Below are 25,358 nucleotides of genomic sequence, written 5' to 3'. Positions count from 1 at the left end.
ACTGCAAGACGAAGGAAAAAAAATACCTATACAGAAAAATCGTGGTTTTGTACATCGAACTGCACAGGCAGTCTATATGGTTTCACAGTGACTGCACAAAACAAGTTATGAATTGCTTAATTTGTCAGAAAGAGCTGAGTGTATTAGTCAAATCTTGTTCACTTTTTGAAAATCCCCAACTGATTTTCAATGTTTTTAATGATTTCAGAACTATGAATGCCAATATAGCGCACATTTCAAGATAACGTCCGTAATTTATTTTTTCTGCTATTATCGAAGAACATCAGTATTACAAATTAGGCTAAAATTAACAGCACCGCAAGGCTGTCACTCTCGCTTGAAACAGAAACCGCCATTTGTGTGTGTATGCTGTGGGCTACAGCTATCATCATCACAATATTTAATGGCAGCACCTAGCGCCACCACAAAGCTCTGGTTTAATAGGCAGTAGCCAGCAGGCCTAACCATCTACCTTTTTGTTTTTCTCTCTGTGTTGTGTGTCGTTTGCAAATCTGTTGTTCGTGCCATTCACGCATGTGGTAGGGACACTTTTTTTTTGTGGGTGATCTTATTGCAAAGTTATTGTGAGATCCGACGATTAATGCAGCCAGCGATGGCGCCAAGAAGCTAAAGCTGTTTTTGCTGAAGGAAAAAATGGCCATATGCAAGAAATCAATGCAAGGAAAAAGCAAACGGCCTCTGCAGACAGCTTCGTATATCCCCATCAACCATCGCAATCATTTTGAAAGACCAAGAAAAGATTGTGAAACTTTGCAGAACACTGTAAATGAGGTCATATTGTGTTTTATTGCGCAAGAACAAAGTCTGCACTTTCATTGCTCGGTGCAGTGACGTAAATGATGAGATGTTACGCAAAGTGCTAGGTGTACAGAATTTTTTAATCGGTCGTGTGTGCTGCACACGGCAGGAAAAAAAATTGATTTCTTCAAATAAAGTAGCTTTGAAGTTGGTGCAATATTTTCTTTGAGATTTTGCTTGCCTGCACATGTGTCTACTGCCAAGGTACATTATTTTCATGCCTTGGTTTGACGACTGGCTTATAATTGCAAGTTTTTCACTACAGCAATATTTCAAAATAACGAACGATCTTAGGTGGCTCCCCACAGTTCAGTTCATTATATCGGGATTTGAGTGTATTAATTCCAGTTATTAAAGCAAGAAGGCTAAAAAAATGTGGGTTCTTTTTTTGTACACAGTGCATACATGAGAAATAATAAATTTTTCTATGTATCATGACAATACAATTTTGCTTTGAAGTTAAAGAAGTTCATAAAGGAAGTCGTCCAAAACAAATTGGGAAGAAGAAAAAAAAAACAGTTTAAAACAAATATTGTTACAGTGAAATAAGAAAGGGAGTGTTTATTTACAGTGCTGTGACAGCAATACGAGGTGAAGCCTACTAGCCCCGAAACACCAATGCCTATTCCTCCTCTTCTGACACAATCACAATAATTTCATTATCGTCAGTAGCGTAACAATATATTTTGAATGAAATCTGCGTCCTGGTTTAGCGGTGTGCAGTGAAGTGGGATATAAGCCACATCTTGGGAACTCTAGCATTGCTACCCTCATCATCATTCTCTTAAACAGTAGGCAATTGCAGAAGCTCCTCAGAACTTCCTTGCATTGCTGTAGGGCAGCAGAGAAAAAGGCACATCAATCAGGCATCTTATATCAGATGCTGATATGATTCGTGAAAAAGGCTGATTAGATCTTTGGAAATTGATGTGATTTCAGCAATTGTCTAGAAAAGATTAACATTTAAAGGGCCCCTGAATTGCTACTTGCGGTGATTAATGATTTGTGATTATAATTTTCAAATAATTTTTAAAAAGTGCTCCTGGTGACTGCTCGCAACCGATTTGGTCAACACGCTCTTGCATGCACTGTGTGCAAACCTTCCTTTCCTATGACTTCATTGGGGCTTGCTGGGCATGCCTGCTCAATGGACGTTCCAGAGTTAAGCGGGTGAGATGGGACGGGGAGTAGTGGGACACGGTCATAATTTTTCTTCTTTTTTTCTTGCGCATAAGACGGGCTGAGTTGAGGGGGAAGATGAGTAAATAGCTTTTTTCTGGGCCCTTTACAACAGAGTCTTTCTGCTTATTAGACAGCTCACAGTTTCTTGTGAGCTCCTAAAATATTGCAAATAATGTTTCTCTTTTTTTTTTTCAGTGAGTCTATTATTAACTGGCATAGCTTGCAATGGCTGACATTCAGTGATTATGGGAATTGCTTTACACACTGTCTCATCTGACAGCTGCAACCGCTGCTGTAGTATCTGTGGTGCTTACCATGCCTTCAGGACCTTCAATATGCACCTTTCTGAACCTCTGAGGCTGCATTCTTGTACGACAGCCACTTGTAGTTCCTATTCTTTATCTAATTATTGTTCAGAAGTGGCTGTTTGAGAAGTATTAGCCAGGAGGATTGTTTTAATAAAATTGGAGGTTAACAATGTCCATAAATATTTATGAGCATGTAAGTTACTAGAACACAAACATCACCATGGGTGCATCTGCCTTGGAGGGCAGATCCATTGAATATTGTAGCTACACTGTGAATATATGGAAGGGTGCTGCATGTGCAGAGGAAAAGATGAAAAATAGGGGATTTTGAAATGCATCTTGGCATCTGAAAAAAGCACCAACACTGCAAAAGTGTTGCCACTTTCCAAGATGGTGGCAAGCACACACTGGGAATGAAGGTTACTTGCCCTTTAAAGCTCATTTTTAATGTTAAGATTGTGTACAGAGGCATTTTTATTCAAATGTTTAAGGAAGTTGTGCAAGAGCATCACTCCTAGACCGATTTTTACATGTGCATATATTTGCTGATTTGAGAAAGCTGATTGCTTGTTTTATGCTCATCAGGCTACTTTAATGCGGGTGCTGATTTTAATTTTTTAAATCTGTTGCAGATGAATGTGCAAGGCATATTGAAAACAGATGATCTGATCACTCGTTTCTTTCGCCTGAGCACCGAGATGTGCGTGGAGCACTGTTACCGAGCCCTTATGGAGCAGACTCCCAGCAATGCTACCATTGTCCGCTCAAAGTGCTTCAACTCCCTTGATGCATACATGCGTCTAATAGCATTGCTGGTCAAGCTGAGTGGGGATGCATCGAATCCGACAACCAAGGTTAACCTGCTCAACAAGGTGAGAATGAATCATTCAACTTGGATTTATAAAGCGTAATGTGAGGTAAAAGACCATAGGTACAAAAGTGTCTAGGACCTTTCTGTCACCATTGTTTTTTTCAGATGCTTTGCCTCATTACATTGTACTTTTTCGCAGGTCATGTTATTGTATGCGTTTCACTGCTCAATTAGTCTGTGAAAAGAAGTATTCAATTATAGTCTGCGACCAAAAAGTTGGACTCCTGATTTTTTGGACATGCTTGATTATTCAGACTTTTTCATGTCACTGTGACATGCTCCATAGAACTGACGTGTAGGAGCACCTGAAATTTCGGACCCATTGCCAACGATTGTGCCTCATTTGCATTTGCCATGGCACCGCTTGAGATAGTCAAGCCTCCTTATGATAAGTATAGTTGAATTGTCATTGATTCAGACATCAAGGGGGTCAGAAATGTGATCATATGACAGAAAATTCAAGCTAGAAAGGATACTATTAGAAACTGGGCTAATATTCTCCTCAGGTTCTACAAACGTGCGGTTAGAAGCTTGTACCATTCTTCAATGTTTATTACGGCATCTCTCATAGCCTGAGTCATTTTGGGGCGTTAAACCCCACAAAACCAAACCAAACCATTCTTCAATGTCGTCCGCTGCCAAAGCGTGCACTACACAAACTTCAGAGAACTCACCTGTGCCTAGTTCCTTTTTTTTTTACTTTGAATACAGAAAACTCTTATTTTTAATATTTAAATCTTGTTAAAAATTGTTAATTATCGAATAGCCCTAAAGAAACTGCCAATTTGCATCTCAGTAATTATATCTAATGAACGCTTGGAATATCGTCCATAAATGAGATGCAAACTGCACGATAATTTTTCAGTTTCGTCAAGTGCTTTGTTTCATGACGTGGTTTGCTTGTTGGAAATTTCAAAGAAATGATCTAAAACCTTGTGTGTCTCCCTTTTCACAGTGCAACGCAGTAAGTAGCAGTGGTGCCATTTCACAGATGGCCCCATGGCATTTTGAAGATGCTTCACTGCACAGCTGTGAAGACCATGCAGTGAAGCATCTTGAAAACGCGGCGGTTCAATCTGCTCTCAGTGGGAGGCACACTTTCACTACTAGACTTGTCTAAGCTCATGCATTCGGCTGCGACGTGCTGACTGCAGTACAGCGATCGAATGCCAGTTGCCACCTGTCGTCTGTGTAAACACTGCGCTATTGAGAAGGTCAAGAATCAGAATGGGCTCATAATTGGTGACCCCTTTCCTCACCGTAGTCGCAAATTAAAGTTTATGCTAAGTGATTTTTTTACATAAACAGTTCATTTTTAAGATGTTTTTGCAGTCTCTCACAAGTCTGAAAAACGGTTGTTGACTGTACTATTGTGTAGGCATGTGTGTATAGTGTTATTTCCAAACAGAATCAGATATGAACAGTGCCTCTGCTAACGAATAGAATATGAATTGCATGGCTCCTTCGTTTGAGTAAAATTAAATTAAATATTTGTGCTAACATTCATTGTCTTTTAAACAATTGTTCAAGACAAAACAATAGTGACAGTACGTTGAAGCCACTGCAGTATGTTCCTAATTTGTGGAGTTAAAACTATAGAGTAAAATCTGTTGAATTTGACCTCCTTAGTTTGGATAATTCGAATTAGAAGCGCAGTCCCGGCTGATGCCCATGTGAGTGCATGGTATCATACCCTCATTAAAGGGCAACTCCGGTGTATTTTTTTATTTTGTGGTTTTGAGTTATTGATTGCAACACATTCCTCAGTGTGACCTGTGTCCTACACAAAATTCATTTTCAAAACTTCTACCTAGAGCCGTCTTTTAAAAGTAAAAACCAAACCGTAACCGAAACTGATTTCATGGCCACATGGGCATAGACAAAATTAAAGAGCGCTACAAGTATCTAAGAAACAATGTTCCAGTTGACGAATTGATGACATCACATGCATTTATTAAAAATCACTGGCATGCTTATTGAATGGCAAAAATGGAGGCTAGAAATCACAATGCAGTTCATTAAATGGCTAAGATATGACCTAATATAGGCCTCAGAGTTTGCTGTTCATGTGGGGAGCAGGCAATAACGTGAGTATAATGTGTGACATCACAAACACAGTGTTGCCTGCAAAAATAATCTGAATTGAGGACACAAAAATGGCATATTTTAAAATTGAGTTGTGCACAAATGAATTATCGCACCACTTCCAAGTTTGGTAGGATGTGTCAAGTTTTGTCAGAACACGCAAAGGTGGAAAACCCCTTGGGAGTTGCCCTCTAGTTCAGACATGAACGGGCTCGAACCATTTAGTTGAGACATGCGGGCTTACCGAGGTATTACTCATGAAACCGAGAACTGTTCAGGTAGACCTCCCAGAACCTTATTTGCATGGAATGGTAGTGCGTGCACACTCTCAGGTGTGTGCAGTATAGCATGCACAATGATGATAGGGAGTGCCTCGTTACCCAAATAGTTTGAAGTTTGCTTCTTTTAAATTCATACCGTCCTGCCACCGTCATTGGGCACACACTTCAGCAAGTCACATCATTTCAGGCACTGCTTTTGCGTTACTAGTATTTAGTTTTATTTTGGGATGGCGTCATGCTGTTCCAGATGTTTTTTTCTTGCATCCACATGCTTCAAGTATGCCGAGCCATCACATTCAGAGTATGCCTAGCCGCATAGTTAGTGCAGTGAAGCATTCTAAAAATGCAACAGGGCTATTCGCAAAAAGGCACCACTGCTACTACGTCACACTGTGAGAAGGGCTGACAGAGGAACTTGAACAATTTTGGAGCCATTTTTTGACAGTCACGACAGCGTGTGCCAAGCAATGCGCTTCCTTAAACTGCAAAAAAATCCTCATTGGTGCTTAGTTTTTATCTCAAATGTGCAGGCAGCCATGTTCCAGGCATTCATTAGATAAAAATTACTGCGATTCAAGCGATTTTTGGCTATCAAGTTCATTCAGTAGGTGTTAACTTCTGAATAATTCAAACACTTCCTGGTTCATTGAAGACCGAACTAATGACATTTAACTTTAGCCGTTAATGCACAACCTCCACTAAGGGGTCACAACTCGAATTCAAAATGGTAATGTCTTGAGCATAAAGTTGAACAGGTAAAAAAATTGTTTTCTTTTTGACGACAAAATAATAAAGAGCCCCATCTGAGGACACGCCATGAGACTGGAAGCAACACATACGAGCCATGGCCTCTGAGATTGAGAATCAAGGAAAGGTTGCGAAGCTTGAATAAGCCTTGATGAGTCATCCAGTCTTAGAGGCAATGAATAGTTAGTGTTACGAACAGTGCCATACAAATGAAGAGTGTAGTTGCACTGAACCCTGTATCTTGTGCATACACTGATCGCTGCAAGATGGCATGCAGCACCAGTTAGGCCCTATTTTTTGAACAGTCATCACAGAAAAGCACTACAAGCCTATCTGATCGAACCTTATGCAAATAATGTGAAAAGCATCCGAAAGGTTCGTAATATAGTTGATTTGGTTTGAATAGTTAACAAAAATGCAGTATTTGATTTGTTTGAGTAATTTAATTCAAAGATATTCAATTTGCAATTCAAAATTTTTAAATGTTTGCACATCTCTACTGTTACGTTGTTTTTCATCCATACATTATTAGCATGAGGCAAGTATGCATGGATTTAGAATGAGCACGCTTTTCGCATCTTTTAGTACACGCATTAGTAATTTTGTCTGCAGTTGTCTCTCGGAGTTTTCCTCGCCATTTCTTCCATGTTTTCTTCTGAACACATCAATGGGATGATAAAGAGTATCTAGGTGTATACACCAGAGTGAAGTGCATTGCTTTAACCTACAAAGCCCTTGCTTACTACTTGGAAGTTGGTCACGACACTGCGCTTCACTGTTCCCATCTGAGAGGACTGAACACCAAGTCGGTCCACAGATACAGGCCCCTCGGATTTGCACGGGGAGACATCCTTGCATGTGCAGCACCTCCACAGATCGATCGAGGGAATTTGGTGTTGCACCAGTATTTTTCACCATGTGTAGGATCTTATGATATACCATCGAGACAGCTTGTTCTTGAAAAATAAAAAAATTGCAGATAATTAGTAATCAATGACTGGAAAAAAAAAAAGTAATTGGATTTCCAAGAACATTACTTCCAACAAAAGGTAATTGATGCATTACGGTATTAAAAAAAGTGTAATGTTTAAGTTGTACGGCTGCAGACAAACTGTCCTAGCAGTTGTCTGTTGCTCCGACTCTGCTTTTCTTGTCTTGTACCCCAGCCTCAGCCTTCTCATGTTTTTATGTATAGTTGTTTCTAGATGCCTTTACCGAATGCTGCATTCATGTTGCATACTCTCTGGCTCAGTTCGCCTGTTTTCAAGTGCAGTGTCTTAGAACTTGATGGAGTCAGCATTGTACTTACGGAAAAATCATATTACTAAGGAACATACAGTGGAAGTTCAATCCACGCCATCACGGGTAGAAAGTGAAAGCTCCCCACTTTTTTTGCCCTCGGGGCGGAAAGTAGTGACAGTGATTGCAGTATCATGTTCATGCAGTATGGGGGAATGTTTCGGCATTTTCACAACTCACTCGTAACGCACGCGAATACTGCCTCCGTATTGTAGAAGCGTGTAGTGCGGGCCATGGCGCGGGCTGTGTTCGATGTGACAGAATGAGACTTGCTCTCAGCATGCAGATTCATGACATATTGTTAAATTTAGTCTCAAAAAGGAATTCAAAAAGAGAGCGCAGAGACAGAGAGAGAGATCTCGAAGGGCAAAGCAGCCAGGGGTTTGTTGGTGCTGCATTCTTAAGGTGAAATTGTCTCCTGTGGCTTTTACAAGCGCCGCATATGCACGGGGCATCTTGAATTACCGAGCACAATGTGGTCACCGTAGTGCCAGCATGGTGCAATGGACGTCGCTTCCTCCTCGCATCATCTACAAGCGTGCAGCTATAGGATTTCATCTACAAAGCTTCGCAGAGAGGCACTTATCCACACCCCCTCAACAGGGCATTGTCTCAGCTGGAATGCACTACAAAAGCTTGCAGGAAACGTGCGGCGCTTTTCTGACAGTGGATGATTCAGCGCTGTAGCCAGTTTCTGCCCCCAAAACGAAGGTAAATAAGAAAAAAAAATGCTGAGCGTCGTGCAAGAGGGTCAAGTGTGTCATACTCCGAGCAGCAAAAACGCAGATACTACAAGGTGAACTCATGACAAGCTCAATTACTCTGCTCGCTAACGGCGGTGCATCAGAACAAGCGCCGTATTTTCTTTTTTGTTCATCACTATAAAACATGCTAAATATTATGTCTAGCGCACATAGCCGCCTGTGATATTTGCGCTACCCAGACCCTTCGCACAGAAAGAAAACAAGAAAACAAACTACAAAATATATTGCGGTCAGGCCCCGCCACTCATAAAGCAAACACACACTAAACAAATCATCATTGCAGCTATCACTGGTAGGTTACAGGCTTGGTGCAAACTCCACTAGGTACTTTTCATCATGCACATTTCCTTTAGATGCATACATACCTGTAACAAAGTGTTTTTCGCACAGTTGAGAATACGCAGTAGGCTGCCAAGGTTGCCCATTCACATCTTGACGCTTCATAGCTCTAATCCAAGCTTTCAGTCATTGTTGGTCGCGGCTCGCTGAAGGGAATGAAAAAACACGTCTTGCATTCCAGCATGCCTCGAGAGTGATTACGCGGCACATGTCGTTGGCATCATTTTTCCAAGCCTGTTACGGTCACTGTGCTGCCAGCCTGTGTGCACTGGCTATGAGTGCGGTGACGAAAAATGCCGTCCAGTGTGTTTCCATCAGACAGTCACCACTAGGACTTCACACATGTGCAGAAAACTCGCGCAAAAACCGATTTACTCGTCTTTATGCGATTATACGGCCATATACACTGGATGAAACAATTCATAGTTCTTACTTCAGTTTTTTACACAGCAACAACTGGCTCCATTTCATGGCTTAAATAAAAATAAAGAATGAGCAGTTCATTATTACCGGTCTGAAGATTGGTCCACAGGTGTGGTCCCTATAAGTAAAGAGAAAAGGCATTGCCGATATAGTGTCCATTTCAAGCGCTTGTTGGTTGTGTTGGCTGTTATGGTATGATTATCTAATGACTTCCAAATATTCACATTTAATTAAGGAACATGAAAATGCACTAAATAAATCTTATGAAGGGAGGGATGTTTAAAACATCTTTGATTCTGTTCTTTTGATAGGCAAGCTGACGGTCTTATGTGCTTATTCACTGTGGCAAACTAGAATCCTTCTCGTAAAATATTTGTTCTAGCATTGTTTGCTTTGCATTGTGCAGGTACTTGGCATTGTGGCTGGTGTGTTGCTTCAAGATCATGAGTCACGGGGCCTGGAGTTCCAGCAGCTTCCTTACCACCGCATATTTATGATGCTGTTCCTTGAACTGAGTGCCCCTGAGCCAGTTTTGGAAGCCATTGGCTTTCACGTGCTGATGGCGTTCTGCAACACACTGCATGTTCTGCAGCCGTGCAAAGCCCCTGCATTTGCATATTCATGGCTGGAGCTCATCTCTCACCGTGTATTCCTGGGCCGTGTTCTGGCTCTGACTCCGCAGCAGAAGGCCTGGGGAATGTTTGCGCAGCTCCTAAATGACTTGTTCAAGTTCTTGGCTCCATTCCTGCGCAATGTGGACCTTGAGAAGCCTATCCAGCTTCTATACAAGGTTAGGCATGGAAGCCAGGCCGAAAAGTCTTTTTTACAGTCAATGAAAACTTTTTTTCTTTTTCAGGGCACATTGCGAGTGCTGTTGGTGCTGCTGCATGACTTCCCAGAATTCCTCTGTGACTACCATTATGGCTTCTGTGACCTCATACCAGCGAACTGCATTCAAATGCGCAACTTGATCTTGAGTGCCTTTCCTCGACACATGCGGCTGCCTGATCCTTTCACACCAAACTTGAAGGTGGAAGTTCTGCCAGAGATTACACAGGCGCCAAGAGTCCTCACAAACTTTGCTTCAGTCATCCAACCCCAGAGCTTCAAAAAGGTAAGTGGAGGGGAAAACCTATGTTAGACCTTCATTTGTTTTCATAGCAGCGTGGATGGTTGTTGACCCAGTCGTTGGCAAGACTCTATGCCTTTCAAACCAGTCTGCAGCACTGTGGAAGTAGCGGTGTGGATGGTTGTATCCTTGCAGCCATCATGTGTTCCTGTCAGCTGTCATGGAGGTGGTGAAAACAAGGATAGCTTTCGTGCTGACGTACTGTTTTCCACATCACATAGCTGTGATACATAAAAGCCACTCTAACTGCCGCTTGGCCTGATTTTCGGTGGCATCATTTTAGGTTAGCAGTTTGTGCAAGAAAGTCCTCAGATTTTTGCGGTCTCTAGCAATTCCTCGAGCATCTTCGAAATTGTTGGCAAAGCTTGGGAAAAGGTCTCCTCTGGCAAGAACCACCCAAGTTTCTGTCCCTTCATTGAATGAATCTCGCTGCTTTTGAGTGTTTGTATTACGCATTTTGGCTGTACCAAACTGTTTTGCGATTTTTTACTTGTTCACTATAGCGAGGTTTGACTGTAGTATCCGCCTAATACAGTGCCTGCTTTATTGGCTCACAGGCAAAAACAGAACACATTCGTGTTATGATGAAATTATAAGCAGCTTCCTTTTTGTCAGCCACCTGCTGCCATGAGAGCTAACTGCAAGTGGTTCTCATCATAAGGTGAACAGATAGCATGTGCTTTTTACAGAAAGCTTTAGAACGATCTATGATTACTTTTTGTACAATACAGGCCATATTTGGTTCATGTATAGCTTTATATTTGCATTTGCCATGTAGTTGTCATGTAGTAAAACTTCATCTAGGAAATGATGACTGCACCACATCTGTGATGCTTAAACTAGACTAGAGGGGAAGTGGAATCATTTTATTGCGAAAGCAATACCGCGCCAGGTCTAACCGCTCGTCACTGCGTGCCGTGTTCGTGAAGAAGCCAAAGAAGAACGGTCTGTCACCCACAGCTAAAGCTTTCGCTCCATATTCGGTTCAGCAGCGTTGAACCCTTCTTAATTTTTTAAATGCTTGAACTGTTCAAACGTGCGAAGCATTCAAGTTAACCATGCCTAGTTTTTTGCGCTGGTGTTTAAAATTGCATTGTAATTGCCAGTTAAAGCCACGATGAAAGTCAGGCTTCATGCTTTACGGAGAAGCCAGGTGATTGCATAATATGGAAGCAGTCGTTCTTCGCCTGCTTCCAATCCCATTTCCATTTGTGTCCTGTCATGCCTTGTAGAATGCCACCAAGCAGCACATCTTCATAGGTGTCTTGGTTTTATTTGAGCAAGCATTTCAATAGAGGATGCATTGTGTGGCTCGTACTGTCCTACACTATGCAGAGACGCCTCAACTCCACCGTGGCTTAATCAGCAATTTCATCACTATTTCAAATCGAGCATTGAAAGCTTTGCATGCTTTGCCTACCAATTTCACACATTTAACCTCATGATGCTTATTGAATATTAAACTGTCACATTGCCCTTTGAAGCGTGCAATAAAGGTGATGTCATGTTATGTTTTTTGTCTAAAGAAAAGCTGTTTCAGTCTATACGCCATCCTTTTTTAGTGTTATGACTGCATTGTCACTTGACCACAGTAAAATTTTGGCTGCATTGGACTATTTTCAATCCTCAATAAGCTAACCATTTTAAGGATGCAAAACATTTTCCCCTCAACAAGAAATTTTCTTACGGAGGGCTTGCTTCAACGAAAATTTTATGGAGTCTGTAATAGAATTGCAGATCCAATTTCGCCAAACTGTGCCTCACTCAGATTTCTCCTTCATCTTGCACCAAACTCATTTTAGAGACTAATTTTGAAAAGCCTGTTCCAGAAGCATGGTTAAATAATAAAACATACTCAAACATTAGCACCGAACTCTATGAAAGAGTGTTGCACAACTGAGAATGAAAATGAATGTGCCCATTTGTGCCCCTAGTCTTTATACCGTGTTTGCACATAATCGACTGCTTGCGTTAGATGGCCCTTTACAAGCTGAAAGTCAACTTTCCCCATCTGCACATATTTCTATATGCTCAGTTCATGATGTAACCTGTGATGTAAATTTTACCAGATAATTCAACAGAAGCCTGCATCACTTCAGTTAATTTTCAAACCAGGGCTCCTATGCGAGATAGCCTTAATGCACTGCTAAGTCAAGAAACACCAGTTAAATTGGCAATGAAGCTTTGCGACATGTGTAATGCAAGCCCACAAAAATTCAGCACTATTCCGGCGCAAATCTGTGCTCCTTGTGCAGAAGATTTTGTTAGAGCTGCTTGTTTTTTGTGAGGTGAAGCCTGCTCATGTGGATGCCACCGTCGGCGACAAGTCTCCTCCATTGCCACGTCATCGCATCTCTCAAGGAAGCACTTGCTATTTTGGAGCTGCTCTTTTTTGACATTTTGTGTAGCAAGGAAGTGGTACAGCTTGAGGGGATTGCAAAAAAAATTGTATCACTCAAGACCTATATAAAATGGCTATTTTTTACATCAGTTAAATTTGCTGTGATGCAAAACTTTTTTTCTTTGCAAAGCTTCTTGTAGCCATTTGGCAATTCCACTTTCAGATAATTTGGACATTCTTTAAGTCCTTTGATGCTTTGAATAATTAACATGGTTTCATTCTACTCAGAAACCAGTACGTTACTTATAAATGTTTATCCACACGACCAGTTAGATTGTTTGGTTGAGTAAACGTATCAATACATTTCACTCACATTTTATTTTGTGCTAATGTTTTTGCTATCTTGACAAAAAAAGTAACTCCAAACTACTATTTCTGCACATAGGTATCTATGAAGCACATCACATCAGTCTTAGACCTTGCCAAGGTGCACATCTAGTAATTCGAACAAAAATTACAAGGCAGACTTAAGTTCTGCATTTAATTACATGGCGGAATGGCATTAATGGGTAGTGCCGGCTGCTGCCCTTCTGGATCCTTGTGTGCGTGCAGGCGCTTTGATATGTAACCACAAATTCTTTAATTTGTGCCTCTAGGGGTAGTCGAGAGGGAGCTCGTGAAATCCAAGAAAGCAGCCGGCGGAACCTAGTTTGAGAACCCCGGCACTAGTGCACCGCAAAACTGACATTGAGAGGGGCTTGAGTGAATGTCATCACATGCACATTGATTGTGGCAGTCTCTCTCTAAAAAACATGATCAAGGCTGTCAAAAGTTCACAAGCGTTGTCCAGCTCTGTTGACCGCGGAAACCGAACCGGCAACTAAGAAGAGAAACCTTGATAATTATTTGCAGCCCAGAGCGTTCAAAGAAGTCTTCAAACAAAATACCTTGAAAAAGCTTTGAATACATATAGAGCGGTCAAGCTATACTGAAGGGAAAGAAAGGAAGTCTTTCTGCTGCTCTTTCAGATTCTCGCTTATTTAGGAAAGAGCTAATCCTGCTTGCTGCTAAAAATCAGAATACGAGTGTGGGAGAAATATTTTCATACACTTTTTGGCTTGTGTCGTGAAGTAGCATATTGAACTTTGCTAGCCCTATGTTCAATGCAAACAAAACATATCATTACTGGTCAGGTTTCCAGTTGTTGCTGCTGCTTTTCGTTCTTATTTTTAAGGGCAATATATCTTATTAGCATGCATACCACCTCAAGACATCTTAGACTGTTTATGGTTTAACCATTTTTTGTTGGCTCCAGCTTCAAATATGTCTGTAGCTACTCCAAAATGTGAGACACTGCTTCCATCCCCAAGTATTTATAGGGATAATAGTTTGGTCTCTCTCTCTGCTTTTTTTTTTTCCTGATTTTAACTTGATGTACACTTGTTTATTTGAACTTGCCCGATTCAAGTTTGACTGTTCAGACTGACTCTACTGCTAAGCCTGTGTTTGTTTAACGTAAATTGCTATATAAAAATGGCTTGCATGGGCATGAGGGTATCCGAAATTGAATTGATCTTGGCTTTTTGCTTTTGATTTAAATGACAGGACGTTTATAGAAGCAAAACTGCGCATAAAATATGTTTTGCTTATCTTTACAGGATTTAGATTCTTACATCAAGACACGTGGTCCTGTGACATTTCTGTCAGAACTTCGCAGCAATCTGCAGGCAACAACTGAGCCTGGCATTAATTACAATGTGCCACTCATGAATGCGTTGGTGCTCTATGTGGGCACCCAGGCCATTGCTTATATTCAGAGCAAGAGCCTGACTCCCAGCATGAGCACAATTACTCATTCATCGCACATGGACATATTCCAGAACTTAGCTGTTGACCTGGACACTGAAGGTGAGGATTTGTTTGACACTAATTTTGATTTTGATATCGCACAGCATTTAGAAACATTGCAAGCGGTTGCTGTTTGGCTTAGAATTTTTTTTTTTTTTTTGTATATTGTCACAGAGCAGGAAGGCAGTAGAAGCAATAGTGGCATGGATGGAGTGCTTGCACTTGGCCATCAGCCTATAAATCACAACATCAGTATCCCTCATGCCATTCTGTCTCCATTGGTCAGCTCGCTCTCGCGTAACCTTTTTGGCTCATTAAAAAATTCTGCTAATCCTGAAGAAAAATAATTTTTTTTTTTCTAGCAGTGTACAAGCAGTGGTTTTTATCTCAGAGTGAATGGTAAATTTTCTGAAATTTTCAGAACGAATAGTTTGAATAGCTTTCTAAACCAAAGAGCCAAACAGGATAGTTCTGTGCTTCATAACCATTTGTTTTTATTATGCATCAAGCATTTGTAAACGTACAATGAGAAGGAGGAAAAGCAGTAATATTTTAACACGAAGCTAATGCTTAGTTCTAAATATTCTAAACAAGATGCATGAAGTCATTAAACTGTCACCTGTAATGTACCTGATTTTTATTGGTTCAGGTCATGTTGCGCGTGTAATGTTTGTTGTTACCTCTTCTCAATATATTTAAGATATTTTAAAGTAAATCGAAAATAGGCTGGGAAGATAACACCTGAATTTTTATCTGTAGAGCTCTTTGAAGAGCTGTCCTTTTTATTAGCTTGATACACTAAGATACAGATGGTGGCTGAATGGTCATGTGGCCGATTCTTGTTCTTTCCCGTGCCTGATGGGGCTCTTGGAATGCTTTGAACACGCGTGGCTGCCTCTTTAAGTGCATCACTAATATCGTTATCATATTTGTCAGCATTTTTGATGGGCCCTTCAGCTTGATTTAATTATAGTAAAATACAGTACAAACTCGTTAAGCTCACCAGCGACAAGCCAATCTGCACCTGAAACAGTGCTCAGCTGGGTTAACTTAGCTGGGTGGAACTGTCTGGTCGAGTCTCCATCATGCAAACTGGCAGTAAGCTCAGAAAAGGAGAACTGAAACTATGCTGTAGGACTGTTAGGGCCATCTGTTTATTATTAAAGTAACCGACCGATTTTTAAGATTCAGCGGGACCCAGGAAATGGTCCGAATGATTGAAAGGTCTGAAAAATTCATGAACTTAAAAATATATTTTTAACATTTATTTTTTCTGAAAAATCAGCTCACTGCTCCATGAGTTTCCATTGTAAGCTGATAATAGAGAGTTACAGCATAGTGCGATCTGTTGCAATGATCTGCTTCAATCTGTGGGTTGCCAGTGTGCACGTTCCAATTAGTTTGACGCGGCAGGCATGAGCACTACCAGGAAGCATGCGGCTCCCTCAAGGCACAGTTGCTACCCGGAAACCAATTGTGCACTCAGCCAGTCGTGCTTTCATCATGTCTATTCCACTTCACCTCATAAGGCAGTACAGTCGAACCCGGATATATCGAACTCGAAGGGGAGCGCGAAATAGTTCGATATATCGATAATTCGATATACAAAAATCGGCTTGTGACGGCACTTACGATGCCAAAAAACGATACCGCATGTGTCGCGTAATCAACCCACTCTCATAATGAACCCACCCTCCACTTTTGCACCCGAGAATTTGAAAAAAAAAAAAATGCGTTAAGACCAGCTCGCTCACATGCAAGCGATTGAGCGATCTCAGCGACGAGCGGGAGCGACAGAGCGAAAAATTTCAAACTTGTTGGAACTGCGTCCCTCTTGCCGCTCGAGCCACCACGACAGCTCAATACAAGGCTTCTGTGTCGCTGCGGCAGAAATCGCGAGCGTTTTCGCTTGCATGTGGATGGCGCGCGCCACTCCATCCGATGCCACTCCGCGCGTCGTCGCATCCACAGCTCATTTCTTGGCAGCGTGCCAAGATGCTGCGCAGCGATAACTTCAGGACGCGTTTATCTTTTTATAGCTCCTCCGGTGGCGGGGAGCGAACTTGGCAGAGTGCCCGTGATGGCTTGATTGCACAAGCCTGGTTCGATTTATCGCGGGCGTCATGATCGCAGCAGCAGACCGCGTGCTTCCGTTGATTCATACATGCAAAGATAAACGGCTCCCGCCAAAAAAAAAAAAAAAAGCCTGCCGTTTCTTAACGTCCGCAGCCGCCATATCTTAAGCTACGTCGCGCGTACAGCACAGAATGACAGGTAAAGGATGACTCTCGCAAAAAAAAAAAAAAAATGAATGAAGAGAGCTGCCGCTTCTTAACGTTCGCAGGCGCCATAGCCACGTCAGCCGCCGCGGGCAGAGGGTTCGCAACACACGCTGGAGAAAGCGTCCGACGTCTGTCTGAAAACGGGCTGAGCTGGCTTGGCGCATGCGTAGCGCGTGCTGAAGAAGAGCGATAGCTCGGCAAAAGAATGGACAGACCCACGCACATGGCTTGCAAACGTCATGTGTTGGCGCGCGGGAAACGATAACTGCAGATGCGAGCACCTTTAGGGAATGGGCGCGGCGCTGTCCAGAATTGTCCCTTCTCACTCCTTCCGCGTGGCTTGAAAACGTCACGCGGCAAACGGCCAAGGGTGATGCAATCGTCTTTGGGGAAGGCACACTTTCCAGTGTGTGGTGCGGAGTTCGATATATCGAACGACCGGTGAAATTGAGTTCGATATATGACGCGGCTTTCCTATACTTTTACATGGCATTTTCAAGGGGATATTCCGTGGGTTCGATATAACCAAAATTCGATATATCCGGGTTCGATATAACCGGGTTCGACTATATACCCCGCCGCGGTGGTGCAGTGGTTAGGGCACTCGATTTCTGTGCCCAAGGACGTGGGACTAAATCCCTGCCACGGCGGCCTCTTTTCGATGGAGGCAAAAGGCAAGGCACCCATGAGCTGTGCATTATCAATTCACGTTAAAGAACCCCAGATGGTCAAAATTTCTGGCGCCCTCTACTACGGCATCTCTCATTGCCTGAGTAGCTTTGGGACGTTAAACCCCATACCGAACCAAAATCATTACTGCAAATAATGCCACAAACTAGAGCACACGCCGAGATATGGAATTCACGGGAAGAATGCGAGCAGAACGAGCGCCAGCCCATTGCGACCCGTGGGCAGCGGTGTTGTGGGGGGAGCCGCGGCTGACTGACGCTGCACCTGTCCCATTTTTAGTGTGATCGTGTGCTGCTTGGTAGGCCACCTCGATGATAATGAAGAGCATATTGTTGAGTTCGTTATGACAGCAGTGCCCGCTCGCGTCTATATCACACCAAAAAGCATGGGATACATGATGGTTCCCAAACAAAGTCCGAAATATTCCACAAGTACGAATTATTGGAGTTTGAAAAATTGGTCTGCTACTTTACACCTTCCATCACACACACACATCAGAGGTGTGCAAGCTACTCTGCTGCCTTGAACTCCGGTTTGGGTAGGGTGATCTAGACGATCTCTTGCCACACCAGTCATACTTTGTCAGTTCACCAGAAGGGGCCTTTAACCAATGCAAGAGACCTATGGCCTTTGAATTAGTGAGTGTTCAAAGCCATAGACTTATGTGGCCATTGGCCACAGCAGAGCTGGCAGTTCAAATTGACAAACCTTTACTGTACTCCCATGCAGGGTTTCCAGCCATAGATGCACTAACCATAGCTCCAAGGCTCAAACTCTTGCTCTTCAAGACCACTACATTGCAGCATGCCTCAGTTAAAAGCAGCAGGCACCGCCATGTTTGATCATTAGTGCGCTCTTTAGGGACTTCGTGGCTTCTAGTTTCATGGGTTACTTAAGCTAGTCTTGACCACCTCTGCTCATATTGCGTCTTGCCGCTGCTACATCTGACATGACACCCAAAGCACCTAAAGCAAGTGATCTGCAGATGCTATTTCCTCGTGGTGAGCACTTTTAAATATTCGATACCGAACATTCAGTTTGAATTGATTTTGGATTATCTGCTTTTCGACTCTCATACTCCAATATTTTTCACTGTGATGATTTGTCAAAAGAATTTCAGTTCCTTTTACTGTGCAATATGTAAAGCATCAAGCACAAGCCACACACCGTGGCATCCCCAAAAGAGGTGCCAAAGCATTGCAAGACATTCATTCCTGCACTTTCTGAGGCAGTTATGTGACATCAGGCTCTATAGACTCAGTAATGTTTTAGTCCTGAGTAACTAAACTTGTTTGCTAATAATTTTGAAAAATAATTGGTCTTATGCATAAATTTTGTAATGTTTTTTCAACCACATGGTGATAAATGTTAGCCATTTTGGTTGATTTTTGCCAGTCTCTTACTGTTTCTTGCTGTCCTCTAGGCAGTGCTATCTCTCTGCCTATTTACTTTCTCTGCCAAGTTCTCCTTGAATGCCACAGCAGATTGCTTGATTGTCACTGACAGTTTGGTGAGAAGAAATGTGCATAGTGATAGGTTGTTTGCTTTTGCATTTTAACTGTTCTTTGTTCAAATGTTAGCTGCACAAAAAACGCAATTGTGATAATACTCAAACTTATTTCGTTTTTCTTTATCCAGTCATTCTGGGAATCCAAGTACAATTATGTCTAAAAGAATGTTCCAAATAAATAAATTAATATTACTTTCAGATGGGCACCTTTCATGGTTCTGAAATTAAACATTTATGTCTAGATGAACTTAGTTGTCTTAACTTTCACTGATATATTTATTAGAATGCATTTAATAATTCTTTCCTAGTACAGAGGAATTTTGAGTAAACATGACCAATGTAATATTTTTTTGAAGTTAAAAATCTGTTTAGTTTAGCATTGTAAAATTTTCATCATGCTGACGGTTGGGACGTTGGTGCTGTGTGTCATCACACTATAGGGCATATGCAGTATGAAGCTGTCTCTAGAGAGAGAAAAGCTTCCTGCCAGTCAGGTCCTGAAACATTATACTTTTCTGAAAAGGACATGTTGCCATCTATTGAAGCGAATAGCATTTCAGCGTAGCTACTGGAATCTATACCAAAATGTGGTGGTGGTGACACTTGCATTTTTTGGTTTTCTTTAATATTGCTGTCATTAAACTGGAACATCTTAATGTGCTTGTACAGGCTGACGTTGGTCGTCCAGAATGCTGAAGGGATAGTGCCTGTATGGAAGAGTCAGATGGTGTATGCGGTCTGCAAGCAGAATTCAGATGTGTGTTGTAACCATGAACGCATGACCAGGCAAATATTCTGCCTATGTGGCATTTGTGGTGCTGAGTACTGCTGCTCCTGAGGTAGTGCCAGTGTCTTGAAAGGCAGCTGTGTTTGTGCCTGGGATTTAAAGGTGTAGTGTTTTGCGTGTATATATTATTCTCGTCTAGGGGTGTTAGTATAGTGAGGTGAGGCTTGTGCATTGTAGTGCAATATTTTTGGTAGTTGGGGTTCATGATGTATGAAACGGAGTGTAGCTGTAGATTGCTTTGTAGGTAGGAAACATGGGTTGTCAGCTTGGGGGTATTTGGCAGGTTGTAGCCCAAATCCGCTTTGCTGATTGGATAAGTGTACCTCAATTATTTCCTCCATTATGCAGTTTGGTTGTGTTAGTGCTATGATGTGGCTGTAGTGCTGCCGTGACAGCGCTTTGGTGTTTTGTGTTGAGTTTAGCTAGTTGTGTTTTAAAGGCTTAACCACATGAGGGACGATATTACTGATTCCATGAACTGACTTAGAAGTCATTGTCTTCCTTACCTTTCTCGTGCTCCCCTTCCAGAAATGAGGCAGGTAATGGGCAGGTAATGGCACCATGTCAACCACACCGATTTGCAGACACAGAAGCACCTCCACACTAATTAAAAAAGAAATGAAAGTAACAGTAATTGAGACATTTTATGGGAAAGAATATGCTCGGAGATGGGGAGCACATTCAAGGGTAGTACTTCTAGAAACTCTGCAGACTGCTGCCAGATCTGTGAGAGGAAAGACCTGGTTTTTGCCTGCGAAGCCTGTGCTCCATGGGTGAGGTTGAGCCAGAGGCATGGAGCGCCATCCAAGAGTACCACATTACCCGGTTTTGTTCATCATGTAGACGTTAATGATGTTGTGATATGCTTTTGTACAGGTGGGGTTATAGGTGCTCTGCCCTTCATTAGCCGCCAAGTTCACAAAGACACATTTCATTCTAACGCAGGACGGTACCTCTTCCTGAATGCAATTGCGAACCAGCTGCGGTATCCCAACAGTCACACGCACTACTTCAGCTGTACTCTGCTGTACTTGTTTGCTGAAGCCAACACTGAAGCCATTCAGGAACAAATAACAAGGCAAGTTGTTGGCAATGCATGTTTTTTGTTTGTTTTTTGCAGATGCAGAAAAAAAACCTGGAGGTCCTGCTTTTTGTGTGTTTATCCTTGTGTAATAGTGGTAAAATGTAAGAAGCACAAAAAGAAACTTTTGTGTTCACGCTTGTCTCTTTTAACAAGAAAGGCCCCGTTCCAGAAAATTGCTTGAGATTTGAGGCAGTATAAAAAAAAAAACTGTTATGAAAAAAAAAAAAAAAAAGGAACAGTGAAAGCAGAAACAAATAAAAATGATTTAGGGAAAGGATGTACAGCGGACGTAAAGGTATTAAGTTCTGTTACGTTGACTACTTGCCTGGGCAGGTGGTTCCAGCGATCAGAGATGCTTGGGGACAAGTGAATAAAAACGATGTTCAGTGCGACATGAAGGAATGCTTACTTTGTTCGGATGATCGATGTGGCCTGAAATATATGCAGGGATAGTTCTAAAGAGTGGATTGTTGTGGTCAATGTTATGGAACAGCTGTAGGCAAGGAATACTGTAGTGGAATATGTTGCAGCTTGCGTTTCTAGCTTTTATAGTATGTTACCCTGGAATGTTGCACATTTTGTTCAAGCTCAAAATCTTTCAGTATGCATCTTCACACTGCCACATAAGATGCAAGATGCACTCATATGTTGTACGGTAATGAACACACTACGCCTTCAGGCAATGTTTCAGTGCCCCAATATAAACGTGACAAACCATGCAAGGAGCCAGCTGTGGCTCTACTAGCAGCGGCTTCGTATAAGTGTCAGGTAGATTATGAATAAGTATGTGCAGCAGCGAATACAGGACCACGGCTTCAATTTCGTACGAAGTAAAAAAATGGGAAATAACAGTGCAGGTGTGGAAGCAAGAATTTAGGGTGGAACCGCACTGTATGCCGCCGGGGCGGCCGACCGCTCGCACCAGCGATGGTGCCCTCTTGCGAACGGTTTTGTCCCCGAACTAAACTTCGGCGGGAGTTTCATGATCCGTTGGGAGTATTGAAGGACTCTGTTATAAGTGACACATGAGGTGATTTGTGAATGGCTGAAATCGTATTTTTCTTTAGTATGCTTGAGTATGGTTTATGTTGATGGCTTTTATTTATGTGGCTCAAAGAAGCAGTGTTATGTGTGTAGTATGTCCAACTGACATTGAAGCCTATGAATATTCATTTTTCAGTCTGTATAATAATGGCAAGAAATTGTATTACTTGACAGGATATTTGTGCAGTATGTACACCCTTGATCAAAAGTGCAGAGACCACGCACTTTGGCGTGGCTTTTTATAACAGTGAAGCAGTTATTACTGAGGTATGCATGGGTACCCTCCTAAGTAAACTTGCCACCTTGCTTAAGCAGTCTCGTTTGGCACATCTTTTTATGCAGAAAAAAAGCAACTGTAGCAGTTCACGTGGTCTCTCCACTTGTGCTCAGGGGTTTGAAAATTCTTCAGGAGCAGGCAGAAATGAAAGTTGCAGTACACATAACTGTGAAGTAATGTGGGTATAGTTTGGTGTCGATGGGCTTCAAGCTGAAAGGTACCGTATAAACCGTATTTTGGGTCAAGTGGGAATATCGGTCGACCTCCTTTCCTTGAAGTGAAAGAAAAAAAAAAAAGATAGTAAAACATGAAAAAGTGGAGAAGCGCATATACAGTCGAACCCGGATATATCGAACTCGAAGGGGATCGCGAAATAGTTCGATATATCGATAATTCGATATACAGAAATCGGCTTGTGACGGCACTTGCGATGCGAAAAAACGATACCTTATTTGTCGCGTAATCAACCCACTCGCATAATGAACCCACCCTCCACTTTTGCACCCGAGAGTTTGAAAAAAAAAAAAAAATGCGTGAAGGCTAGCTCGCTCACATGCAAGCGACAGAGTGAAAATTTTCAAACTTGTTGGAACTGCGTCCCTCTCGCTGCTCAAGCCACCGCGGCAGCTCAAAACAAGGTTTCTGTGTTGCATGTCGATGGCGCGCCTCAGTGCGTTTCGGTCGTCTCATCCACAGCTCATTGGCAGCGTGCCAAGATGCTGCGCAGCGATAACGTCAGGGCGCGTTTATCTTTTGATAGCTCCTGCGGTGGCGGGGAGCGAACTTGGCAGAGTGCCCGTGTTGGCTTGATTGCACAAGCCTGGTTCGATTTATCACACCGCGCTTGGGGCGGGCGTCATGATCGCAGCAGCTGACCGCGTGCTTTCGCTGATTCATACATGCAAGGATAAACGATTAAAAAAATAATAATAATAAACAATCCGCAAAAAAAAAAAAAAAAAAAAAAACTTCCCTGCCACTTTTTAACGTCCGCAGCCGCCATATCTTACGCTACACCGCGCGTACAGCCCAATGATAGAAAAGGATGACTCTCGCAAAAAAAAAAAGAGAGCTGGCGCCTCTTAACATCCGCAGGCGCCATAGCCACGTCCGCCGCCGCGCCGCCGCACGTAGACGGTTCGCAACACACGCTGGAGAAAGCGTCCGACGGCTGTCTGAAAACAGGCTGAGCTGGTTTGGCGCATGCGTTGCGCGTGCTGAAGGAGAGAGATAGCTCAGCAAAAGAATGGGCACACCCACGCACATGGCTTGCAAACATCATGTGCTGGCGCGCGGGAAACGACAATTGCAGATGCGCGCGCTTTTGGGGAATGGGCGCGGCGCTGCCCAGACCAGCCGTCGCCGAACTGTCTCCTCTCATTCCTTCCGCGCATGGCTTGAAAACGTCACGCGGCAAACGGCCAAGGGTAATGCGACCGTCTTTGGGGAAGGCACGCTTTCCAGTGCGTGGTGCGGAGTTCGATATATCGAGCGACCGGTGAAATTGAGTTCGATATATGACGCTGCTTTCCTATACTTTTACATGGGATTTTCAAGGGGATATTTCGTGAGTTCGATATGACCAAAATTCGATATATCCGGGTTTGATATAACCGGGTTCGACTGTATTTACATCAGCTGTGTCCCTGCATCACCGGAGCTACGATCTCACTCCAAACTTTCAGCAGCATCTTCGGAAGATGACTCTTCGTTGCTCGCCACCTCCCAGAGTGTGTCATCTAGTTCCATCGAGCGTGTTGCTTACGCAGCATTATTTGAAAGGCTGCATGCGAACAGCTGATGTTGTCCGCGGCACCGCATGCCGAACTGTTGCTGTAAGAGTGGCCATGTCGCCGCTGTAAACTGCCTCCACATGTTGTTATTCATTGCTAAAGAGACATTTTATACTCTCATTGGTCAAACGAAAGAGTGCACGCAAAGATAAATGCGCTTATGACTAAGAGAAAGAAGCCAATTGCAGGGTGTCTATACGGTACGGTTGTCTGTTCACGAGCAGGCACGCCACTTGTTTCCAGAGAGTGCCTCAAATTCTGCTAAAGACCGCTATATAAAATGAGGGGTGACTCTAGCCTGCTTTTTCTTTTTGTGTGTGTGTGTGTGTGTTAGAAAAAGTCTCTACCTATATTCCGGCTTATATGGTACAGTTTTGTGTTGGTGAGCTCAATGATTAGTTGTGCTGTGACGGGCAGCGGATTGTGTTTTTCTACATTTGTTCTGTTTGTTCTTTTATTTAGGGTCTTGCTAGAGCGTCTCATTGTAAATCGTCCGCACCCATGGGGTCTCCTAGTAACCTTCATCGACCTCATCAAGAACCCAACTTTCAAGTTTTGGACCCATGAATTTGTGCGCTGTGCACCTGAGATTGAGAAGTAAGTAGAATATTTTATCTATAATAACTTCTTGTTGCACATGTCTTAACAAAAATGTGTTTTGCTACTTACAAGGAGGCTCTGAAGATGTCTTTGTGATATTGCAGGTTGTCTGGGATATTGAAAATTTTGAGCTTTCTACATTGACCCGCTAATACAGCACCAAAACTCTCATGTAATATGTTTAATGATTTCCAAACATTTTCTGCCAGTGCACTGATTTCAGAACAGTCTTCTGTTTCTTTTCATTCCCAGTCTAACGTACAACTTCATTGCTTTGGCATGTTTGTAGTTACTTGTAGCAACCAAACAAGGTGCTACTTGGTGCATTCGTAGCAAGGACTGAAAATAAGCTATCAAAGTCATCTGCAGGTTGTCTTTCTAGGTATATTAATTGTTTGTCTGGCAGTAAGAGACAAATTTATTGCTGAAAATTTTGAGAAGTTTGTACAGTAAAATTTTGTTAATTTGACCCCCGTTAATTTGGATAATTTGAACTAGCAGTGTGACCCCAGCCACATGTAAGTAAGTCTATGGCATTGGAGTCTCATTAATTTGAACATGGGTGGGCTCGTATCAGTTAATTCAGGCAGGGGATTGTGTCTAGCGGAATGTACATACCTTCCCGAGCAGTCGGCGAAATGTACCTTCCAGAATCTGAATTGCATAAAACACTGGTGCCTGCGCACTATGGCAAACATAATATGATCGAAAGGTCACTATTTCCCAACTAAAGCTCAGTTGTATAGGTTCACTTTTGCTTTCCTAAACCATGCCATCCCGTGGTTGCAATTGGGCATGCGCATCAGCCAGTTGCAGCATTTTGGATGCTGCTTGGTGCGTCACTGTTTTGTTATA

The 25,358-nt window shown here is 42.5% G+C and overlaps 1 protein-coding gene across 4 annotated transcripts in view; it reads left to right on the top strand.

The window, feature by feature from the left end:
* Nucleotides 1-25,358, top strand: part of Not1 (CCR4-NOT transcription complex subunit 1) — a 127,605-nt gene that overhangs the window by 97,886 nt on the left and 4,361 nt on the right. For all 4 annotated transcript variants that reach the window (XM_084590390.1, XM_084590389.1, XM_084590388.1 and 1 more), the window contains 6 exons: nucleotides 2,942-3,181; nucleotides 9,525-9,908; nucleotides 9,975-10,232; nucleotides 14,247-14,496; nucleotides 20,651-20,783; nucleotides 24,366-24,500. In XM_084590390.1, the coding sequence (XP_084446516.1) occupies nucleotides 2,942-3,181; nucleotides 9,525-9,908; nucleotides 9,975-10,232; nucleotides 14,247-14,496; nucleotides 20,651-20,783; nucleotides 24,366-24,500 (1,400 nt within the window). The remainder of the gene's footprint in view (nucleotides 1-2,941; nucleotides 3,182-9,524; nucleotides 9,909-9,974; nucleotides 10,233-14,246; nucleotides 14,497-20,650; nucleotides 20,784-24,365; nucleotides 24,501-25,358) is intronic.

This window comes from Amblyomma maculatum, chromosome 1 (genome assembly GCF_055883805.1).
Source record: "Amblyomma maculatum isolate TAMU_Amacu chromosome 1, ASM5588380v1, whole genome shotgun sequence".
Taxonomy (NCBI): domain Eukaryota; kingdom Metazoa; phylum Arthropoda; class Arachnida; order Ixodida; family Ixodidae; genus Amblyomma; species Amblyomma maculatum.
This window is presented reverse-complemented; position numbering and strand designations above follow the sequence as displayed.